The sequence below is a fragment of the Lithobates pipiens genome, unplaced genomic scaffold, assembly GCF_037356315.1.
Source record: "Lithobates pipiens isolate NorthernLeopardFrog02 unplaced genomic scaffold, aLitPip1_a1.2 Scaffold_16, whole genome shotgun sequence".
Lineage (NCBI taxonomy): Eukaryota > Metazoa > Chordata > Amphibia > Anura > Ranidae > Lithobates > Lithobates pipiens.
Window position 1 is genome coordinate 349,998,682 of NW_027507748.1, and position 19,113 is coordinate 350,017,794.

General features: G+C 43.3%; 1 protein-coding gene across 1 annotated transcript; it reads left to right on the top strand.

The window, feature by feature from the left end:
* Positions 1–2,547: 2,547 nt before the first annotated feature.
* Positions 2,548–18,834, top strand: LOC143982840 (glutathione S-transferase 3, mitochondrial-like). Its single transcript, XM_077481887.1, has 4 exons — positions 2,548–2,779; positions 11,388–11,510; positions 16,775–16,847; positions 18,619–18,834. The coding sequence occupies exons 1-4, from the start codon at positions 2,645–2,647 to the stop codon at positions 18,717–18,719; spliced, it is 432 nt and encodes a 143-aa protein (XP_077338013.1). The 5' UTR covers positions 2,548–2,644; the 3' UTR covers positions 18,720–18,834.
* The last annotated feature ends 279 nt before the right edge of the window (positions 18,835–19,113 follow it).

The following is a 19,113-nucleotide window of genomic DNA, read 5'->3' on the forward strand; positions in this document are numbered from 1 at the left end:
CGCTGTTGTTTACTATGGAGAGTGTATGTCCTATGGCCACGCCCAAATATTATTTATTTGCACCAAAAAGTGCACCGGGAGCTCTTTCCATCTTTGGAATAATTACAGATTGTCTGCACAAGTCATCTTCAATTTTTTGGGACTATTTCTGTAGAAATTTAAAGGGATTGTAAAGTAATTATTATTTTTTTTTTAAATAACAAACATGTTATACTTACCTCCACTGTGCAGCTCTTTTTGCACAGAGTGGCCCCGAATCTGCTCTTCTGGGGTCCCTCGGTGGCTGTCTCTGCTTCTTCCCGCAGGTACTTCTCACGTTCGTGCGAGCTCCCTCGCATGGTGAGAAGCACCTGCGGGCACGCTCCTGTGATACAGCCAGCGGCTATAGCCTCTCGCTGTATCACACGACCCCCCCCCCCGGCGCGCCGCGTCATTGGAAGTGATTGACAGCAGCGCGAGCCAATGGCTTCACTGCCTTCAATCCATCCACTCCAGCCAATCAGCGGCCAGGCTGAGTGGCGAAGAGGATGGCGGGGGCGAGCGCGGGACTTTCGAGAGGTGAGGTAAGTAAAATGGGGGGACTGGGGGCGCCGGCAGTGTGAAATGTTTTTTCTTCTTAATGCATAGACTGCAATAAGGTGAAAAAACATTTACCTTTACAACCCCTTTAATTCATCTTATTTGCTTTACCTATGCACATTATCATATGCATGCATTCTTGTATAATTAACAGTTTATCATTAAATACACCATGGGCATGTATGTACGCATAATGGTTGTTAACTGTTGTAAACTGGCTATTAGGCATTAATCTCAGATAAGTACTATTATCCACTGATTTACACATTTTCATCAATTTATTTATTTATTTATTTATTTATTTATTTATTTTTTCTTCCTTCACACATTTTTTTATCACATTTTGCAAGCACCCTTTCTAGGGTTAGGAGGGATGTACTAATTAATTCAGGGGATACAATACCCTGACATATTCAAATATTGTCACCAGGATTTATTTATGATTTATGGCATGTTTTCTTATTGTTTAAAATCAATTTTATTGAAAGTACTAATAAATATATGTTTAATTCTATCAACTATTTATACTTTAATTCTTGAGAATAAGTGTGCAAACTGGGGCAGGCTGGGAGGGGCCCCAGTGCATTACATTGCCCAGAGGCCCATGATGCTTTTAAGACAACCCTGGCCACAAACCTCTTGACAATGCAAGGAATGGCTGTAGATGGGACAGCCACCTATAGGCTGGGTAGCTGGCAGTAACCCTTCAGTGGCGGCCCGTGGACTGTGGGCGCACGGGCGCTGCCCCCCCCCCATCCACGCGCCGGCCCCTTTCAGAATGCCAGACGCATGGATTCACATGGTGGGGGTGGGAGGGGGTGGTACTTTTTGAAGCACCTGATTAGAGCCAGAGGCACTAATAGGCTTCAAAATAAGATGGGCTCGGGACGCAGAGAGCGCACCCTGATCCCACCCAATTGTGTGACGATAGCAAATAAATTTTCGCTATTTTGACACTTCCCTTCCTCCCCACCAATCAGGAGGGGAACCCTATTGGATGCCGGGAGCTTAGCAAGAGGAGCGGAGGAGACTCGTGCTGGAGCGAAGGTCGCTGCCACTCTGAGAGGAGCTTCTGCAGTGCTACGGAAGGTCCCATCGGCTCTGTCAAAGCTGCGCACGGGGGGAGGTAAGCTGCCAGAGCCGCAATCTGCACATGCGGGGGGGTGGGGGGTGCTGCCAGAGCCGCAAACCCCACAAGTGGGGAGGGGGGTTGGTGGGCTCAGTGGCTGCATATACTGGGCACAAGTGACTGCATTTGATGGGCAAGTGGCTGCATATCATGGGAACAGTGGTTGCATATGATGGGCACAAGTGGCTGCGTTTGATGGGCACAGTGGCTGTGTTTGATGGGCACAAGTGGCTGTGTTTGATGGGCACAAGTGGCTGCATATGATGGGCACATGTGGCTGCATATGATAGGCACAGTAGATGCATATGATGGGCGCAAGTGGCTGCATATGATGGGCACAAATGGCTGCTTACGATGGGCACAAGTGGATGCGTTTGATGGGCACATGTGGCTGCATATTATGGGCACATGTGGCTGCATATGATGTGGCACAGTGGCTGCATATGATGGGGCACAGTGGCTGCGTTTGATGGGCACAGTGAGGCTGCAATTGATGAGGGGGGTTCAGTATTTTTCAGTTTGTTTGCGCTCCCCCCCCCAAAAAAAAATCTGTTTGATCCAGGTAGACATATATAGTATATTTAAAGTTTGGTGGTATAAAGTCTTCATCTTCAAGCCCAGATTTTATAAGTCCGGTTACCTTCTAGGCATTACGGAATAACAAAAATACTAACATTACAACATACACAATCGTAGCATGTTGTAATCTTTACGGTTTGTATTGAAATCTGCTGCTGACCTATAGCAGAGTTCTTTCAGAAAGCACCCATATATAACAAATACATAGCTGCATTCCTGAATTGCTCCTCCCACTCTCACAATAGGCTTCCCCATGAAACCAGAGCACATTGTACAAAGGTTGGTAGAGCAGAGCAGAAAGGGGATTGCATAAGCAGTGCTGTGTTCTTCTACAGAAACAGCAATACAGCTACAGCTATGAGTGCAGACAACATTGACGATATACTACCCCAGAACTTCGCCTATGTCATCTTCACCTTCGTCTACAGCTATGTTCTAATTATGTATCTCGGTATAAACGTGGGAAAAGCCAGGAAGAAGTATGGAGTCAAGGTAATCATTCAGAGACAGATTTGCTGTGTTTAGAGGATGCAAATTGGGCTCCTTGTTATTGTAGCTGGCTCTTTAACTATAATGGTCTCTATCACTCAGCATTGGCAATGTCATTAGATATCTATTTTGCAATACAAATATATATATTTATTTATTTTATTTTTTGTTTTGTGTTTTTTTTTATTTTACAAGCTTCATGGTTAATTTACACTTCTGTAAATTGAAAGTATCCGTTTTTTTTCTTTATTTGTGTAACTGTAATTTGTGTGGCTTTGCATTAAGGAATTTGGGCAAGAGGGAAACCAGTTTCTTGTTTCAACCAGTTCAAAATTGCAAACCTTCATAAGAAAAACTTAATTTTTTATTTTTTTTCCTAGATGTGTATTTAATTCATCTTAGTTGCTACATCTATTCTTTGCGATGTCATTATACGATACAGTCACCATTGATTATGTTTATCATCATAGAAAACCATCTAACATCCCACTATAACGGGAGAGCCTCACTGCACCTTGAGATTAATTGGGCTGTATTCACAGCTATCCACTTGCAGTAAATCAAGTGAAACCTGTGTGCCTATCTGCAGTAACACAATGCACCACAATGTATGACCCCTTTCACACTGGGGCGCTTTTCAGGCGTTTTAACACCTGAAAAGCACCTCTTAAGCCTCCCCAGTGTGAAAGTCCAAGTGTTTTCACACTGGGGCGGTGCGCTTGCAGTACAGAAAAAAGTCATGCAAGCAGCATCTTTGGGGCAGTGTGGGAGTTTTGTATACACTGCCCCTGCCATTGATATCAATGGGCAGCGCTGCTGAAAGTGACTGCAAAGCGCTTTGGCAGCGGTGCTTTTCACCCCTTCTTTGGGGTTAAAAATTTGCCGCACAGCGCCGGTAAAGCACCACTAAAACTAGCGCCGCTTTACCGCTAACGTTCGGGGAGGTCTGAGTGTGAAAGTAGCCTTAATGTAAGTTGACATTTATTCTGAATAAATATATAAATGAATCCGCACTAAAGTGTACTACACCGCACTATGATTTGTGTTATATATGTAGTACAAGTCTGTTTTTGCTTTTAGGCCTGATTTACACCTATGCAGGTACAGTTTGCATATTCCAGCTGCAATTTGCATTTTTCAATACACGTTTTTGATCAATTGATGTCTATGGAACCAAAAGCCCGAAAAAAAAATCTGTCCCTTTCCATAAATGCACAGATGTGAACATGACCCATTGGAAACCATGTAAAATCGGCTGTAGTGAGTTTCTGCATAACTGAAAATGCACTAAAAAATGCAAAAGTAAAGTTCATTAACCACTTGACCTCTGGCAGATTTCCCCCCCCCCCCCATGACCAAGCCATTTTATTTATACGACACTGTGTTACTTTAACTGACCATTGCATGGCCATGCAATGCTATACCCAAATAAAATGCTATAAGCAAAAACTTAAATTTTGGGGGAAAAATAATATTTCTTACATTCTGCTATAAAACATCCAATAAAAAAAATAAAAAAATCTAATATATCTTCATAAATTTAGGCCAATATGTATTCTGCTGGTAAAAAAAATCCCAATAAAAAAAAAAAAAAAAAAAAAATTGGGTTCCTTAGTTTTACTTTAGGTGTTTGTACAGTTATGATGATTTAATCCTTTACATGGATCAATGATTCCTCCTCTATGTGCAACTCTGTTATTGGATACTGTTAAGAGGCTGTCACAGACTTCTTGAGGCTTTAACGCTCTGTGATCTTATGAAATAAAAGGAGAATTACAGACAAAGCTCGTTTGGCTGTACTTCTCCTGTGGACTCATTTTTAGCAGACATTGGGCTGAAGCCCGCTGTTGGCTGACATCAAAGAGTCAGTCCGCTGAGATCCTGAGCCAAATGCTCCCGCCCCTGCACAGCCCAGCACTCCTGTGAGAGCGGAGGAGCAGAGAGCCGGTGACTAATAGACACTAACCCTCTGCTCATGAGCTCTGAGAACCAAGCTATCAGAGGTCTTTGATCACTCAGTTCTCCGTCTTCGAGCCAGCGGGGAACATATGCAGCATCAAACCGATGCTGAATCCACCTAGGTAAGTATTATTTTGAAAAAAAATATATAAAATAATTTTTTAATGTTGCTGCTTGCCAAAACATGTATTAGTAAGCTACAAGTAAATTAAAACTGGGCATTTTACATTTCTTTGAAATTCGATTGTGCTACATGAAGTAGCTTTGCCCTATGGGAGTTTTCTGCTTTCAAGAAATGTGCCACCTCTTGTGTTCTCTAGAGAAATCTGATTGGAACCTTTTATGGGTCCTTCGTCCCTTAGCTGACAGTGCCACCTTGTGTGGGCAGAATATGGTCTTTTCTGTAGGGATCATGGATTGTTTCATTTGGTTCACAAGATCTTAGCTCACTTGCAACTAATGCTCCTGTATTGAACAACTTCAGAAATTTCCGTATGAACATAACCTTTTACCCCAAACATTAATATTTCCCTAAATGGAGGTGGATAGTATATTCTACAATGCCTGTATTTTGCATAAGGCAATGGTAATCATCCACTGCGTTTCCAGATAAGGGATTTCGTAAATTCTTCATTCAAAGTACAAGGTTGCTGTTTTAGTCTGTGAACCCTTCTCTAAAACTGCAAGTCATGATTGCAATGTTAAAAACACCCATCACTTCACATGGGTGTGGTGTAACCAGTTTATCTAGATCAGGGGTGTCCAAACTACGGCCCTCCAGCTGTTGCAGAACTACACATCCCATGAGGCATTGTAAAACTCTGACATTCAAAGACATGACTAGGCATGATGGGGATTGTAGTTCCTGAACAACTGGAGGGCCGTAGTTTGGACACCCCTGATCTAGATATTCAGGAAGATGTTCTAAAAACCCAGGAAGAAATAATCTGATAACACAGATGCATATAGGATTCCTACTGTAAGCCTGTTGGACTCTATATAGGTGAATTATATCTTCAAAGTAGAGAAATACTTTATGAATTAAATATTGAAATAAAAATTAAATATTTATTATATTTTAAAGAAGTAATTTTTCTTATTTACTTCAAAGAAATGTTACTTAAGACAAATGACAAAATTAAAGATAAATAGTGTATAACCCTGGGTTCATATCTATGCAGTTTTCATGTGCCTTTTGCGCTTTTAAACATGCATTTTTGCATGTGTTTTTTTTTTTATTAGTTTTTTTTCCCTGCATTTTGCATTTTCTTTTTCTATTTATTTATAATTTTTTTTATTATTTTGGTTATTTTTTTTTCTTTCTAACGAACTGTTCATATCTGGTTGTTGAGGAGCAGGCTGCTGTGTCCTTAAAAACTGATCAGTCATCAACTATCAGCGGGGACAGCTGAATGTAAAAACAAGAATTGCTGGCAAAAAGAGAAAAAATTGGGGAAAAACCGGAGTGGGTTTCCCCCCCATACCATGGGGGGGAAACTCAATCCAAAAAAAAAAAAAAAAAAAATGGCATGGGGTCCGCCCCAAAATCCATACCAGACCCTTATCCGAGCATGCAGATCAGGAAAGGGAGGGGGATTAACGAGCCCCCTCCCCCGAAAAAAAAACATATCAGGTTACATGCCCCCAACAAATTAAAGGGGGGGCTTCTACATTCCAAAAAAGCCTCCTGCACCCCTCCCCCACCAAAGTACCTTGTGGGGATAAGGACCTCTTCCCCACAAACCTGGCCGGTGGTTGTGGGGGTTTGCATGCAGGGGGCTTATTCGAAATCTGGAAGCCCCTTTAATAAGGGGGGCCCGCAGATCCCACCCCCCATGTAAATGAGTATGAGGTACATAGTACCCCTACTCGTTCACCTCAAAAAATAAAATCAAAGGTGTAGTGTAAAAAAATAAATAATGGGCAGTATTAAAAAAATAAAAAAAAATAATGGGCAGTTTTTGACAAGTCCTTTTATTTAGGAAACAAACATAAAAAAACAATGTGCCCCCTGATGTAAATCCATCATCAATCACTACGCCTGCCACCACCGCTGACCCTAAAAAGGGGGGAGGAAAAAAAACCCCCAGTTCACTCTTGTCACCTGCACCTTACAAAAACAAAGGGATGGGGTCAAAGGGGGGCTTTCAGATTCTGAATAAGCTCCCACCTGCAGACTTCCACAACCACCGGCAAGAGTTGTGGGGAAGAGGCCCATGTGTGCCAAAGCGCCACCCCCATTTGAAAGCATGTGGCCTCTGGTATGGTTCAGGAGGGGGGCGCTCACTTGTCCACTCCCTTTCCTGATTTGCCGGGCTGCATGCTTGCTCTAAGGATATCCGTGATCTACAGGCCCCCTGGACCAGTATCAACATTTCTTGATGACTTCTCTGCCTGGCTACCCTACTTTCTTCTGAAATCCCCACAATCATTCTTGGGGACTTCAACATTCCTATTAATACTAACACTTCTGCCCCTTCCAAACTTCTCAGCCTAACCTCCTCCTTTGACCTGAAGCAGTGGATACATGATCCTACTCACTCTGAAGGCAATATCATTGACCTCGTTTTCTCTCACCTTTGCACTCCATGCAACCTCACTAACTATCCATTCCCTCTCTCTGATCACCACCTTATTAGTTTCACTCTCTCCCTCTCCTTCACCTCCTCTCCCTCCAACCGCATTAAAGTTACCCACAGAAACCTACGTCATCTCAACCCTTCTCTTCTCTACTATCGACGACCTCTACGACAAAATCTTACCCCTATCCTGCACCAACCTAGCCACTTCTAGCCTCTCTGGACTCACTGGCCCCCCTCACTACACACAGAATCAAGCCCCGACCCCTTCAACCTTGGCAAACAGATGCTACTAGAAGTCTGAAAAAACAGTCGTGCTCATGAGCGCCTGTGGCACAAGACCAAGTGTCACGATCTGGAGTCAGGCTCAGAGACCAGTAGCTATAGCAGCAGAGCAGATATTCACACAGGTCACCCTGGCTGAAGGCACGGGTTCACCTGAGGTGCAGGGTCTAAGCACTAACCGGTATTCACCAGAGCTCCCAAAGGTGGAGATGGGCTTGGCTGCGTGTTAGTGCCAGGTCGCGGTCCTCAGGATAGCCCCACCAGGAGGTGAGCAAGCCGGGGGTCTGGTAGCAGATATAGCAGGTAGAGATCAGCAGAAGCGTAGTTGAGAAACAAGCCAAAAGTCGGTAACCAATAGTTGCAGGTTGGGATTCAGCAGAAGCGTAGTCCAGGAGCAAGCCAAATGTCGGTAACGAAAGGTAGCGAGGATACGGTCGGCAGCAGGAGAGATAGAAGCAAGATATTGGCTGGTAAAGGCACAATATTCTGGCAAGGAGGAAGTGCAGAGACATGGCTTATATCAGGAAGTTCATGGGAGGAGCAAAGGGTTCAAGGTTCAAGGCAAACAAGATTCAAGACAAGATCACTAAAGGAATTGTCCAAAGAGCTGTCCAGCATTCCAGGTGGCTCAGCAAGCAGAATCACTGCCAGACACAACAGAGGTCCCAGGTTCAAGCCCAGGTCCTAACACCAAGTCTCAGAGAGATTTCAACCAATATAAATTTGCCCTCCAAAAATACAATTCCAGCCTCTCTGCCAAGCAGAACTATTTTATCACTCTCATCAGCAACCTATCATCCCATCCCCGTCAACTCTTCTCTACTTTCAACTCTCTGCTTCGTCCTCCACCCGCCAACTCACTCACTGCCCAGGAGATTGCCAATCACTTCAAACAGACGATTGATACAATTCGTGCGGAGATCTCTACTGTTCTGATACCCTCCACGCTTTACACATCATGCCCACATGCACAATCATTACTTCCCTCTTTCAACCCCACTACTATAGACCAAGTTACTAAACTACTTGGTAATGTCCACCTTACCACCTGCCCTCTGGATCCTGTTCCCTCACAAATGCTACGTTCACCCTCTGGCTCTATGCTACACTCTCTAACTCACATCTTCAATCTCTCCCTCTCTTCTGGCATCTTCCCCAACTCTCTAAAACATGCACTTGTCAAACCCATACTTAAAAAAACCCTCACTGGACCCATCCAATCCTAACAACCTACGCCCCATCTCCTTGCTCCCCTTCTTATCCAAACTCCTCAAACGTCTGGTCTACAACCGACTGAGAGTCCACCTCGCTGATAATAGTCTTCTTGATCCCCTTCAGTCTGGATTTCGTCCTCAACACACCACAGAAACTGCTCTCCTAAAACGAACGATCTACTAACGGCCAAAACCAATCGACATTATTCTGTACTCCTCCTCCTGGACCTCTCTGCTGCCTTTGATACGGTTGACCACCCCTGCCTCACCTTTGGTCTCCGTGACTGTACTCTACGATGGTTCTCTTCCTACTTATCCAACTGCACCTTTAGCGTTTCTTACAACTCTACTTCCTCCTCTCCTCTTCCTTTCTCTGTTGTGGTCCCCCAAGGTTCTGTTCTTGGACCACTCCTATTTTCAATCTATACTTCCTCCCTGGGTTAACTGATAGCCTCCCATGGCTTCCAATACCACCTCTATGCTGACGACACCCAAATCTATTTCTCTACCCCTCAGCTCACTCTCTCTGTCTCCTCACGTATCACTAATTTACTATCAGATATATCAGTCTGGATGTCACATCACTTCCTCAAACTCAATCTATCCAAAACCAAACTTATAATTTTTCCTCCTCCATATGCCCCTTCCCCTGATCTCACTGTCAAAATCGATGGCACAACCATAAGCCCATCCCCTCACGCCAAGGTTCTAGGTGTAGTCCTGGACTCTGAACTCTGCTTCAAGCAACACATCCAATCGCTGTCCAAATCCTGCCGCCTCAACCTCCGCAACATCTCCAAAATACGCCCCTTTCTAACCAATGACACAACAAAGCTCTTAATTCACTCACTGGTCATCTCCCGCCTCGACTACTGCAACTCCCTTCTCATTGGCTTACCTCTACATAGTCTATCACCTCTTCAATCCATCATGAATGCCGCTGCCAGACTCATCCACCTTACCAATCGCTCTGTGTCTGCTACTCCTCTCTGTCAATCCCTCCACTGGCTTCCGCTCAGCCAAAGAATCAAATTCAAAATGCTAACAACTACGTACAAAGCCATCCACAACTCTGCCCCCAGCTACATCACTAGCTTAGTCTATAAATGCCAACCTACTCGTTCTCTTCGTTCCTCTCAAGACCTCCTGCTCTCTAGCTCCCTCATCACTACCTCCCATACTCACCTCCAGGACTTTTCCAAAGCCTCTCCAATCCTATGGAATGCCCTACCCCAATCTGTCCGCCTATCTCCTACTTTATAGCTTTTAAACGATCCCTGAAAACACTTCTCTTCAGAGAAGCCTACCCCACCCACACCTAACTGTATTTTCATTTTCTCCATCAGCTCATCCCCCCACAGTTATTACCTTTTTTGTTTCAACTTGACCCTCCCTTCTAGATTGTAAACTCTAACGAGCAGGGCCCTCTGATCCCTCCTGTATTGATTTGTATTGTAAGTGTACTGTCTGCCCTCATATTGTAAAGCGCTGCGCAAACTGTTGGCGCTATATAAATCCTGAATAATAATAAGGGTCTGGCATGGATTTTGTGGGGCACCCCATGCCGTTTTTTTTAATTTTTTCCCCAGCAATTCATGTTTTTACATTCAGTTGTCAGTGGGGTATCCTACCCAGCTTCCTAGCCCGCTCTTTGTCAACCAGCTAAACACAGTTTGCTACGAAGGAAGAAAAAAATAGAACCTTAAAGTGCATCAAAACCGCAACACTTGCTTTTTTGGTGCAGGTACATTGAAGTCTATTACACGCAAAAAGCAATCTGCCTGGGGAAAAAAAAAAGTCCCTGGCCCTTTCGATAAACGCACCTGCTGAAAAATGCATAGATGTGAACGTGTACCATAGGAAACCATGTTAAGTAAACTGTAGTGCGTTTCGGCAAACTGGAAAATGCACTAGAAATGCATAGGTGTGAGCCTAGTGTAAAGGTAATTACCATATTTTTCAGACCATAAGACGCACTTTTTTTCCCCCAGAAATATGGGGGAAAATGTGCCTGCATCTTATGGTGCGAATATACGCTTGGCCCCGCCAAGCTCCAGAGCGCGCCTCGGCCTTAGGAAGGGCCGCGGCTTCGACCTAGCTCCGGAGCGGCGGCCAGCTTGGTGCACCTGCTTTTTGCAATGTGATCACTCCGTCAAATGACGGGGCGATAATTTGTAAACAAATGGTTCCTCTCTCCCCTCTGTGTACAGATCTGTACAGTGGAGGGGAGAGATCGGATGGCAGCAGCGCTGCGGGCTGCATCTGTAGTGCCCACAGCGCTGCTCTGTGACAAGTGCAGTCACAGCTATACCCTGCCGGTACCCTGCCAATAATTTCTATGGTAATGGTCTACTCTGCATTTCATGGGCACTGGAAAATATTTTAGTACACCATTTGGTTCAGAATATTATTATTTTTTTTTCTTGTTTTCCACCTCTAAAACCTAGGTGCGTCTTATGGAGTGAAAAATATGGTAGTCCAGATTCCATGCCATATTACAGTTTTAGTTATTGATGTCTCATTTTTTTTTTCCCTAATTGGTATAAAATCTGCTGTTATCTTTTTTTATTACAGTATCCTCAGATGTATTCAGACAAGGAGAATGTATTTAACTGTATACAGAGAGCTCATCAGAATACATTAGAAGCGTATCCCACCTGGCTGATCTTTCAGCTTATTGCAGGACTTGCATTTCCAGTAAGTGATCGCATATATTACATGTACATTTTGTCTCCATTCTGGATGGAGGTAGAACAGAGCCACCTTTTGGACAGCAGCATTGTCAATCTGGGGAGAGGGTAGTGTTAGATGAAATTGCAGACTTAGACAGACTTTACTAACAAATTAAAATTGACTCTTGCTAACTTTTTATTACGGTACATTTTCCCATTAAAAAATAAAATAAAATATTACAAGGCATTTTTTAATGCAGAAGATATATAATCTGTCTCTTGTGCATTCGTTTCTTACCTGCCTGTCGGCATTGTACATTGTGCTGCCCAAATTCAGCTCAGGGTACCAACGTGCTATCTGCCAAGATAAATTAAATCTGCATGTGCAGGAGTGAGGTCAGCTTGGCCCAGCCAATGAAAGCAGTTATAGAAACCATTTTTTTTTTTTTTTTTCATTTTGGGATAAATGTTTTACATAAAAAGGAAGGCAGAGGGCAATGGACCAGCAACCATTATTGCCTGTGATCTTTTTGCAGCTGATCCTTTCCCCAATACAGATTTGCCAAGCTTGGTTTTGAGCAGCGTCTCAATATGGAGGTGGCCATCATGATAGAGACAAGGGCAGGTTTTACATCCTCATACTCAGGACTGTCTTTAGCGCAGGGCAAATAGGGCCCAATCACTGTTGGGGGGGGGGGGGGGGCAAAGCAGCTGCCAATTGAGCTGTGCTGCTACCTGTCGGAGTTCTGCCACTTGTTAGCTGCTCACTACTGTCAGTTGTAGATACAGAGAAGCACTGCTTCTGTATCTTTACAAGTGATAGCGCTCCTCTGTCTGTCAGTGGCCACACCGATCCCTCCCTGCTCCACACATCTCTATATGAGAGCAGAGAAGTGAGAGTGAGGAGGGAGGGTCCGAGAATGTACATAGGCAGAAGCTCCTTGTGAAGCAGCCTGCACGTATGGACATCCTGTAAGTTTAGTTGATCTTCTGTAGCAAGCTGCACTCTGAGGATTTGGGGAGGGAGAAATTTCTAGACTGGAGTGGGGGGGGGAGACAGGGAGTGTAAGCTCTAAACTGGAATCTGGGGGTAGAGATTTCTACTTAGGGGGATGGAGAACTTGGATGTACACACCCCTCCATACGTAGGGCACCCCTCAACCCCGCATTACATACATAGGGCACCCCACATTACAAACATAGGGAACCCCGCATTCCATATATAGGGAACCCCTCAACCTTGCAATCTGTACAAAGTTTGCCCCTCAACCGTGCACTCTGTACACAGCATACTCTTCAACCATGTACTCTGTCACTCCAGAACCATGCAGTCTATATAGTGCACTCCTGAAATCCTGGTTTATAACAATGCCTCACTGTTGGTGCAGTTTAGCCACACTCACAATTTGCAGAGGTAATTATGCGCAGTAACCTCTAGCAACCAATCAGTATGCAGTAGGGATTTCCAGTAACCTTTAGCAACCAATCGGCAAACAGAAATAATGTGTTTTAGTTTTTAGCAATCAGTCGCTGAGTGAAAATGATATGCTGTAAGCTCTGGATTTTACTAGATGTGGGGGCGGCAAGAAAATGTTTGCCCAGGGTCCAATCAATATTAAAGATGGCCCTACTCATACTGCAGATATAAAGCTATGAGACTGTAGGGTCAGGTGTATCTAGGCACACTCCAATATGCTATTCTATTCTATTATATATTCCCTATGACATAGCGAATCATTAGCAATAATTCTTTATTGCTTGTCACAGCCAATCTTGTGTATGTAAAGCAACCTGTCACTGGTAAGCCTAGTGTATATTTAAAGGGGTTGCAAAGGTACTTGTATTTTCACCTTAATGCACCCCCCCGTTTTACTTGCCCAACCCATCGAATGTCCCACGCTCTCGTGCCCAACATCCTCTTCGCCGCTCAGCCTGGCCATTGATTGGTTACAGGGGATGGATTGAAAGCAGTGAAGCCATTGACAGCAGCGCGAGCCAATCACATCCATTGATGCGGCGTGGCTGAGCACTCCACATCATGCGATGGAGCTCACATGAAGGCGTTGAGCCCTTGCAGGGGGGGGGGGGGGGGCGAAACAGCCGCCGAGGGACCCCAGAAGACCAGGTTCTGAGCCACTCTGTCCAAAAGAGCTGCACAGTGGAGGTAAAACGTGTGTGTGTGTGTGTGTGTGTGTGTAATTCTCTCTCTATTAGGGATGAGCCGAACGGACTGAAAATTAGTACGAACTTTAGAACCCTATTAAAGATATGGGACTCGAACGTTCGAAGTCAAAAGTGCTAATTTTAAAGGCTAATATGCAACAGACAACACCAGCAATAAGGGGTATCTTCAGGTGTATACTGTGCTGGAGGCACACAACACCCACTTTAACTCTTGCAGATGCCTGAGAAAAGAACACGCTGTCCCTGCCAATCTTGCTCTTTCCCTGCACGCCGGAACACACTACACAAGGCCGCCGCACTGGCGGCCTTATATAGTGTGGGGCGTGTACTAAACCCCCTGAGCTATAATTGGCCACAGGCAGGATATGGCTCTCCTCGCTGCCGGCGCTGTGATTGGCCAATCATGCGGGGTCACAGTGCATGCTTGGCCAATCATGAGCCAGCAATGCACTGTGATGGCTTAGTACATTGTGGGACGTTCGTGCCACACTAATTTGGTGTGAACAGTCCACAAAGTTCTGAATTCGCCGAAGAGTCAAACCCCGAGCTCATCCCTAATCTATCTATATCTCTTTAGTGATCCTTTAAAGTACAACTAAAGGGTTCCGAGAGTAAATAGGAGGCAGAATCTGTACAGAAATCATTATTGCAAAAGTGTGTGTGTGTGTGTGTTTTTTTTGTTTTTTTTTTCATGGGAGAGTGCATGTGATCAGCACAGGGCCAATTAGCACTGTCCAGACAGTCAGGGGTTCTGCAACCTCATATCACAATCGGGAATTGATGAATGAAAACTCCTACAAGCATTAACCAGGCTCTTACTTCCTGTTTGGCTAATGGACAGGAAGGCACACAACTCTATCCAAAATAGGGGGGGGGGGACTTGGAGGAAAAAAATGAATCAAGAGTCCCAAATCAGCAGTCCATATGTAGACAAGTAAAAACAAAGAACAGTATCTGTGCTTCATGTAGATAAAAAGGGTGTAGGTGAGGAAAGAGTGATAGTCCTTCACACTAGATAAAATCCTGCTCCACACCCAGGTGAGAGTAAGTATATCTTGCTTGGCAGCTCTCCGTGGTCTCTCCAAGTACAGGCAAATGAGTCTCCCAGGAACCTTAATGTTGGCTAGAATCCCCACTTTTCATATGGAACTCTGAAATGGAAAACAAAAGTAAAGAAATGCTCCCATAGTGCAGTACTTAAAAAATGCCAAATTTAATGGTATTAAAATATTGCTCTTACAGGATAAAAGCATCGAAACAGCATGTACAGTATTGGAATAGAACCACAGCGTCCCTGCGCACTTCGCTTCACTTCCTGGTTTGCTCGTGCGTCAACCTCTTGAGGTATAGTGTGATGACATCACCATCATAGGCCCCATCCTACGCGCTTCATCACAAAAAAATGTCTGGGGATTGGCCAGGTGATCGTGTCATCACGCATATCCATTATACAGCCCTACGGTGCCATCTTAAATACTCTCCGCTAGACAATGTTGTTGTCTATTATCTGTAAAGTGGCAGCGCCATTATGACTACTGGCCGCCCATTCAGACAATAGGAAACAAGAACAAGGAAGCTGCATACAAAATATAGAACACTGCCATCTAGTGGCAGAAATACAAACTAGCAGACTAATATTTATTATCAGTTAGCAAACTTGGGTAGGAAGCCAGAAGAACATATATGGACACCACATACATAATACAGTTGATACTAAAATATAAAAAACATTGATCTTAATAGAATATATTAGTAATCTAATCCATGTCTCAATCAGCATAATGTCAAAAGGGTATTCCTATAGCAAAGTGTACCAAAACTATTAAAAACGTAAGCATTATTTATAAAACAATTGATGTCCCAGTCAACATTCAAGCAGAAAAGTGCATAAGATTTCATATTGAATATCCATCGAGTTACTAACCTGGAAATTGACCTAACCATATTAGTCCCTTTCCAATGGGGCAGTGCCTAATCCAGTGCAATAAAACGTGTACCCTCAAGATTCTTATCGTGGTACTTTGCATAATGTGTGGATAAGTTGTGCTTTTTAAAACGACGCTTGATATTTCCCACATGTTAGGCTAAACAGTACGTCCAATGTACTGTTTAGAACATGGCGACTGGATCATGTAAACGTTTGCAATAGTCATTCTTTATGGTTAAGCAATCATTTGTTAGAAGGACTTTTGAGATGCAGGAATTGCATAGAGATAGATTGAGCAGAACATTTTTAATTTTAATTGCATGTACACTGAAAAAGGGAAAACATACTGACTATTGACAAAAGATCTTTTACGTTATTTTTTTGCCATTGCAGGCATTTAAAGCATTTACTGCATTCATGCTCATTTAGCCAACTCCAGGCAGAGTAAGGAGTTTGGGTAGGCATACTTTTAACTGCATTGTGCTCAAGTCAATAAAGAATAATGATAAAATGCAAGCTTTAAAGTGTTATCAAATCTTGATTTTTATTTTGAAATGAATAAATATAAAATAACTGGTAAAAAATGCATCTTCATTTGCATTGGTTCCCTATCATGCTGAAAAACCAATAGGAAGTTACTTTAGGCAAAAGGGACGGCCAGCCTTCGGCTTTTTTATTTTTATTTTTTCGCAAAATTCAATATTTGCATCAGTGAAACCCCCCCCCCCCCCCATCAATTGCAGCCTCACTGTGCCCCATCAATTGCAGCCACTTGTGCCACGAGTAGGGGGGGGGGGCCCATCATATGCAACCACTTGTGCCCCATCAAATTTAGCCATTCGTGGCCATCATATACAGCCACTGTGCCCACCGACCCCCACCTCGAGGCTCTGGGGGGGGGGGGCCCGCATGCGGACCTCACATCGCCTGCCTTTCTGATCACAGTGAAGAAAAGTTACAGCAGGGAAGTGAGGGGGTGAGAAACAACTGTTGAACACACATCCTTATGTTTACACAGATACTGGCGATTGGCGAATGATCGCACAGTCAGCAGGGCTCCCAGATGCATAACTGTAATAGGTAGTTGGGTAATAACAAAAATTGTGCAAGTAGAGCACCTTTTTAAAATGCTAGATGTGTAGAGGACATATCTATAACACATTTTATTCTTTCTTTAGCTTTCTTCTGCTGTTCTGGGAGCAATCTGGGTAACCAGTCGATTTTCTTACGCTCATGGATATTATACAGGCGGTATGTAACACAGACTGATTAAATTGTATCTATGGTCATAATATATCATCTCCAAATTGTATTTCAATAATTTCTAGCCTATTCCTATTAATCTGAACAATCTTGAAGTTATTAAACTTTCTTTATGAAGATTCCCACATTATTGCTTAACTTCTGTGATACATATATACTATGCCCTGTGGTTAGGCACTGCTGTGTCACAATTTTCACAGAGCCTGCCTTCTGAACTACAGAGGTGCTGAGAGTAGGCAGGAGTAGGAGGCAGAATCAGTGCATAAATCATTATTACAAGGTGGTGTGTGTTTGTTTGTTTTTTCTTAGGAGAGTGCATGTGATGAGCACAGGGCTATTTAGCACTGTCCGGGCAGAGGGTCAGGGGTCCTGCAACCTCACATCACAATCGGGAATTGATGAATGAAAACTCTTCCTACAAGCATTAACCAGACACTGATAGAAGTCACAAGCTTTAACTGATGATGAGAAAATATATTTAGCAGTTTATATGTACAAAAGCTATTGCATTTTCATGTTCTGTGTCCTGTGGGAGACCAGATAAAGTAAATAAGGTTCCTGGGTTTAGTAACACTTTAAAACAGTTCAGTTTAGGCCATCTTAGTCCTGTAGGGGTCAACAGCAGAAGCCAGCTGAACATGTATGTTTTAGATCTTACTGACAATGGACTCAACCTTTATTTTTTATTTTTTTTTTAGATTTCAAAGGTGTTCTTACAATAGGTGCGGGATTTAACCCAATGTGTTTTTTGATGCTGTACTGGAATATGTGCGTGGGACAGCTCTTAGGGAAGTCTCCCAGGAGTATCTGTATAGGAATCCAAACGTCTACTTTCTAATTTTGAAGGAACATTTTAAATCATGCCTACTTTAAAGAAGTCCAGCCTGGGCTCATGTGGCTGGGCTTCTACTATGGATCACAGGAGTGCAATTGGTTGTGAACTGTTTTCAGCAGAGAACAGTCTGAAGTCTGCTTTCTGCTGATGTCACTGGAATCAGTCCAGGCACCACTTCATCTTTACAATGGAAGCCTGGATCCTCCAGGTGCCTGGACTGACACCCGTCTCAGCCTCTCAGCGAGCCGATGAGAGCCTGAGACTGATGGCCGCTCCCACTCCTCCACTGCTCAGCGCTCCAGTGAGCATGGAGGAGTGGAGAGGTGCTGATTGACAGGCAGCAGCTCTCTGCTCGGGGAGCTGTGAGAACTGAGCCATTGACAATGTTCGATCGCTTGGTTCTCAGTGCAGAGAGGCTGGAAAGACAGATGCAGCATCATATCAATGCTGCATCCACCTAGGTAAGTATAAATTAAACCCATGCTTCTCTTTTAATTTAAATGTGTACATGCAAATACGCAGACACATTTGTACATTTTGCTCTAAGTATAACTAAAGGCAAAACTTTTAGTTTTTGTTTACCTGTGGAGAGTAGTTAGAACACCTATCAGGTTTTTATTGCTGCCTATGTTCTTGTTGGGGCGACTCACCCTCTCTGTTTGTCCTGGTGAAAAATGTCAAGTTTTCAGTTATCAGCAGAAGAGTAGAAGAGAACTCTTTCAATGTGAGCCTGATTGCTTTTTGAGGGATTTCCTCTCACTTCCTGTGCCTATAGGACAGGGAGTAAATGGAGATCTCACCAATGGGGCCAAATACCTGACTAACAGGGATTTATAACCATCTTTTGTTCTATCCAAAATGGGGGGGGGGGGGGGGTTGCCTATAGTTCTAATTTACATTATATATTTTTTCCTTTCTTTACAGATCCAGAAAAAAGATATAGAGGTGCTTATGGATACATCGGTCTGTTTGGTGTAGTCATTTTGTCTGTTGTAGCAGGTCTTCAACTTCTTGATGTTGTTTGATCACAAACACAAAATCTAGATTTACTAAAAAGGGAATTATTTCAAATGTATCAACCCATCTGCCTTACCATTTCTTATGTAAAAAATAAAATGATTTGTTTTGGTAAAGTAGAAATGTCTCTGTGTTTATTTGCAATAGAATGTAACATTCTTTAACTAAACATATTCTGTTCTTTTGGAAACTGATATGGACATGCCAAATATGCCACTGGAAGTTGGATCCAAAGATAATGGCATAAAAAAGTAAAATGGCAAATTGCAGAAAGCTTGATGAATAAAGTCCTTACATTTTTTTTTCAGATTATCAACTGCCCAATTGTTGAAAATTTGAAAATATGAGAGTATGGATTCTCATGGTTTTTAATAATTTGCATATAAAAATAAATATAATTTG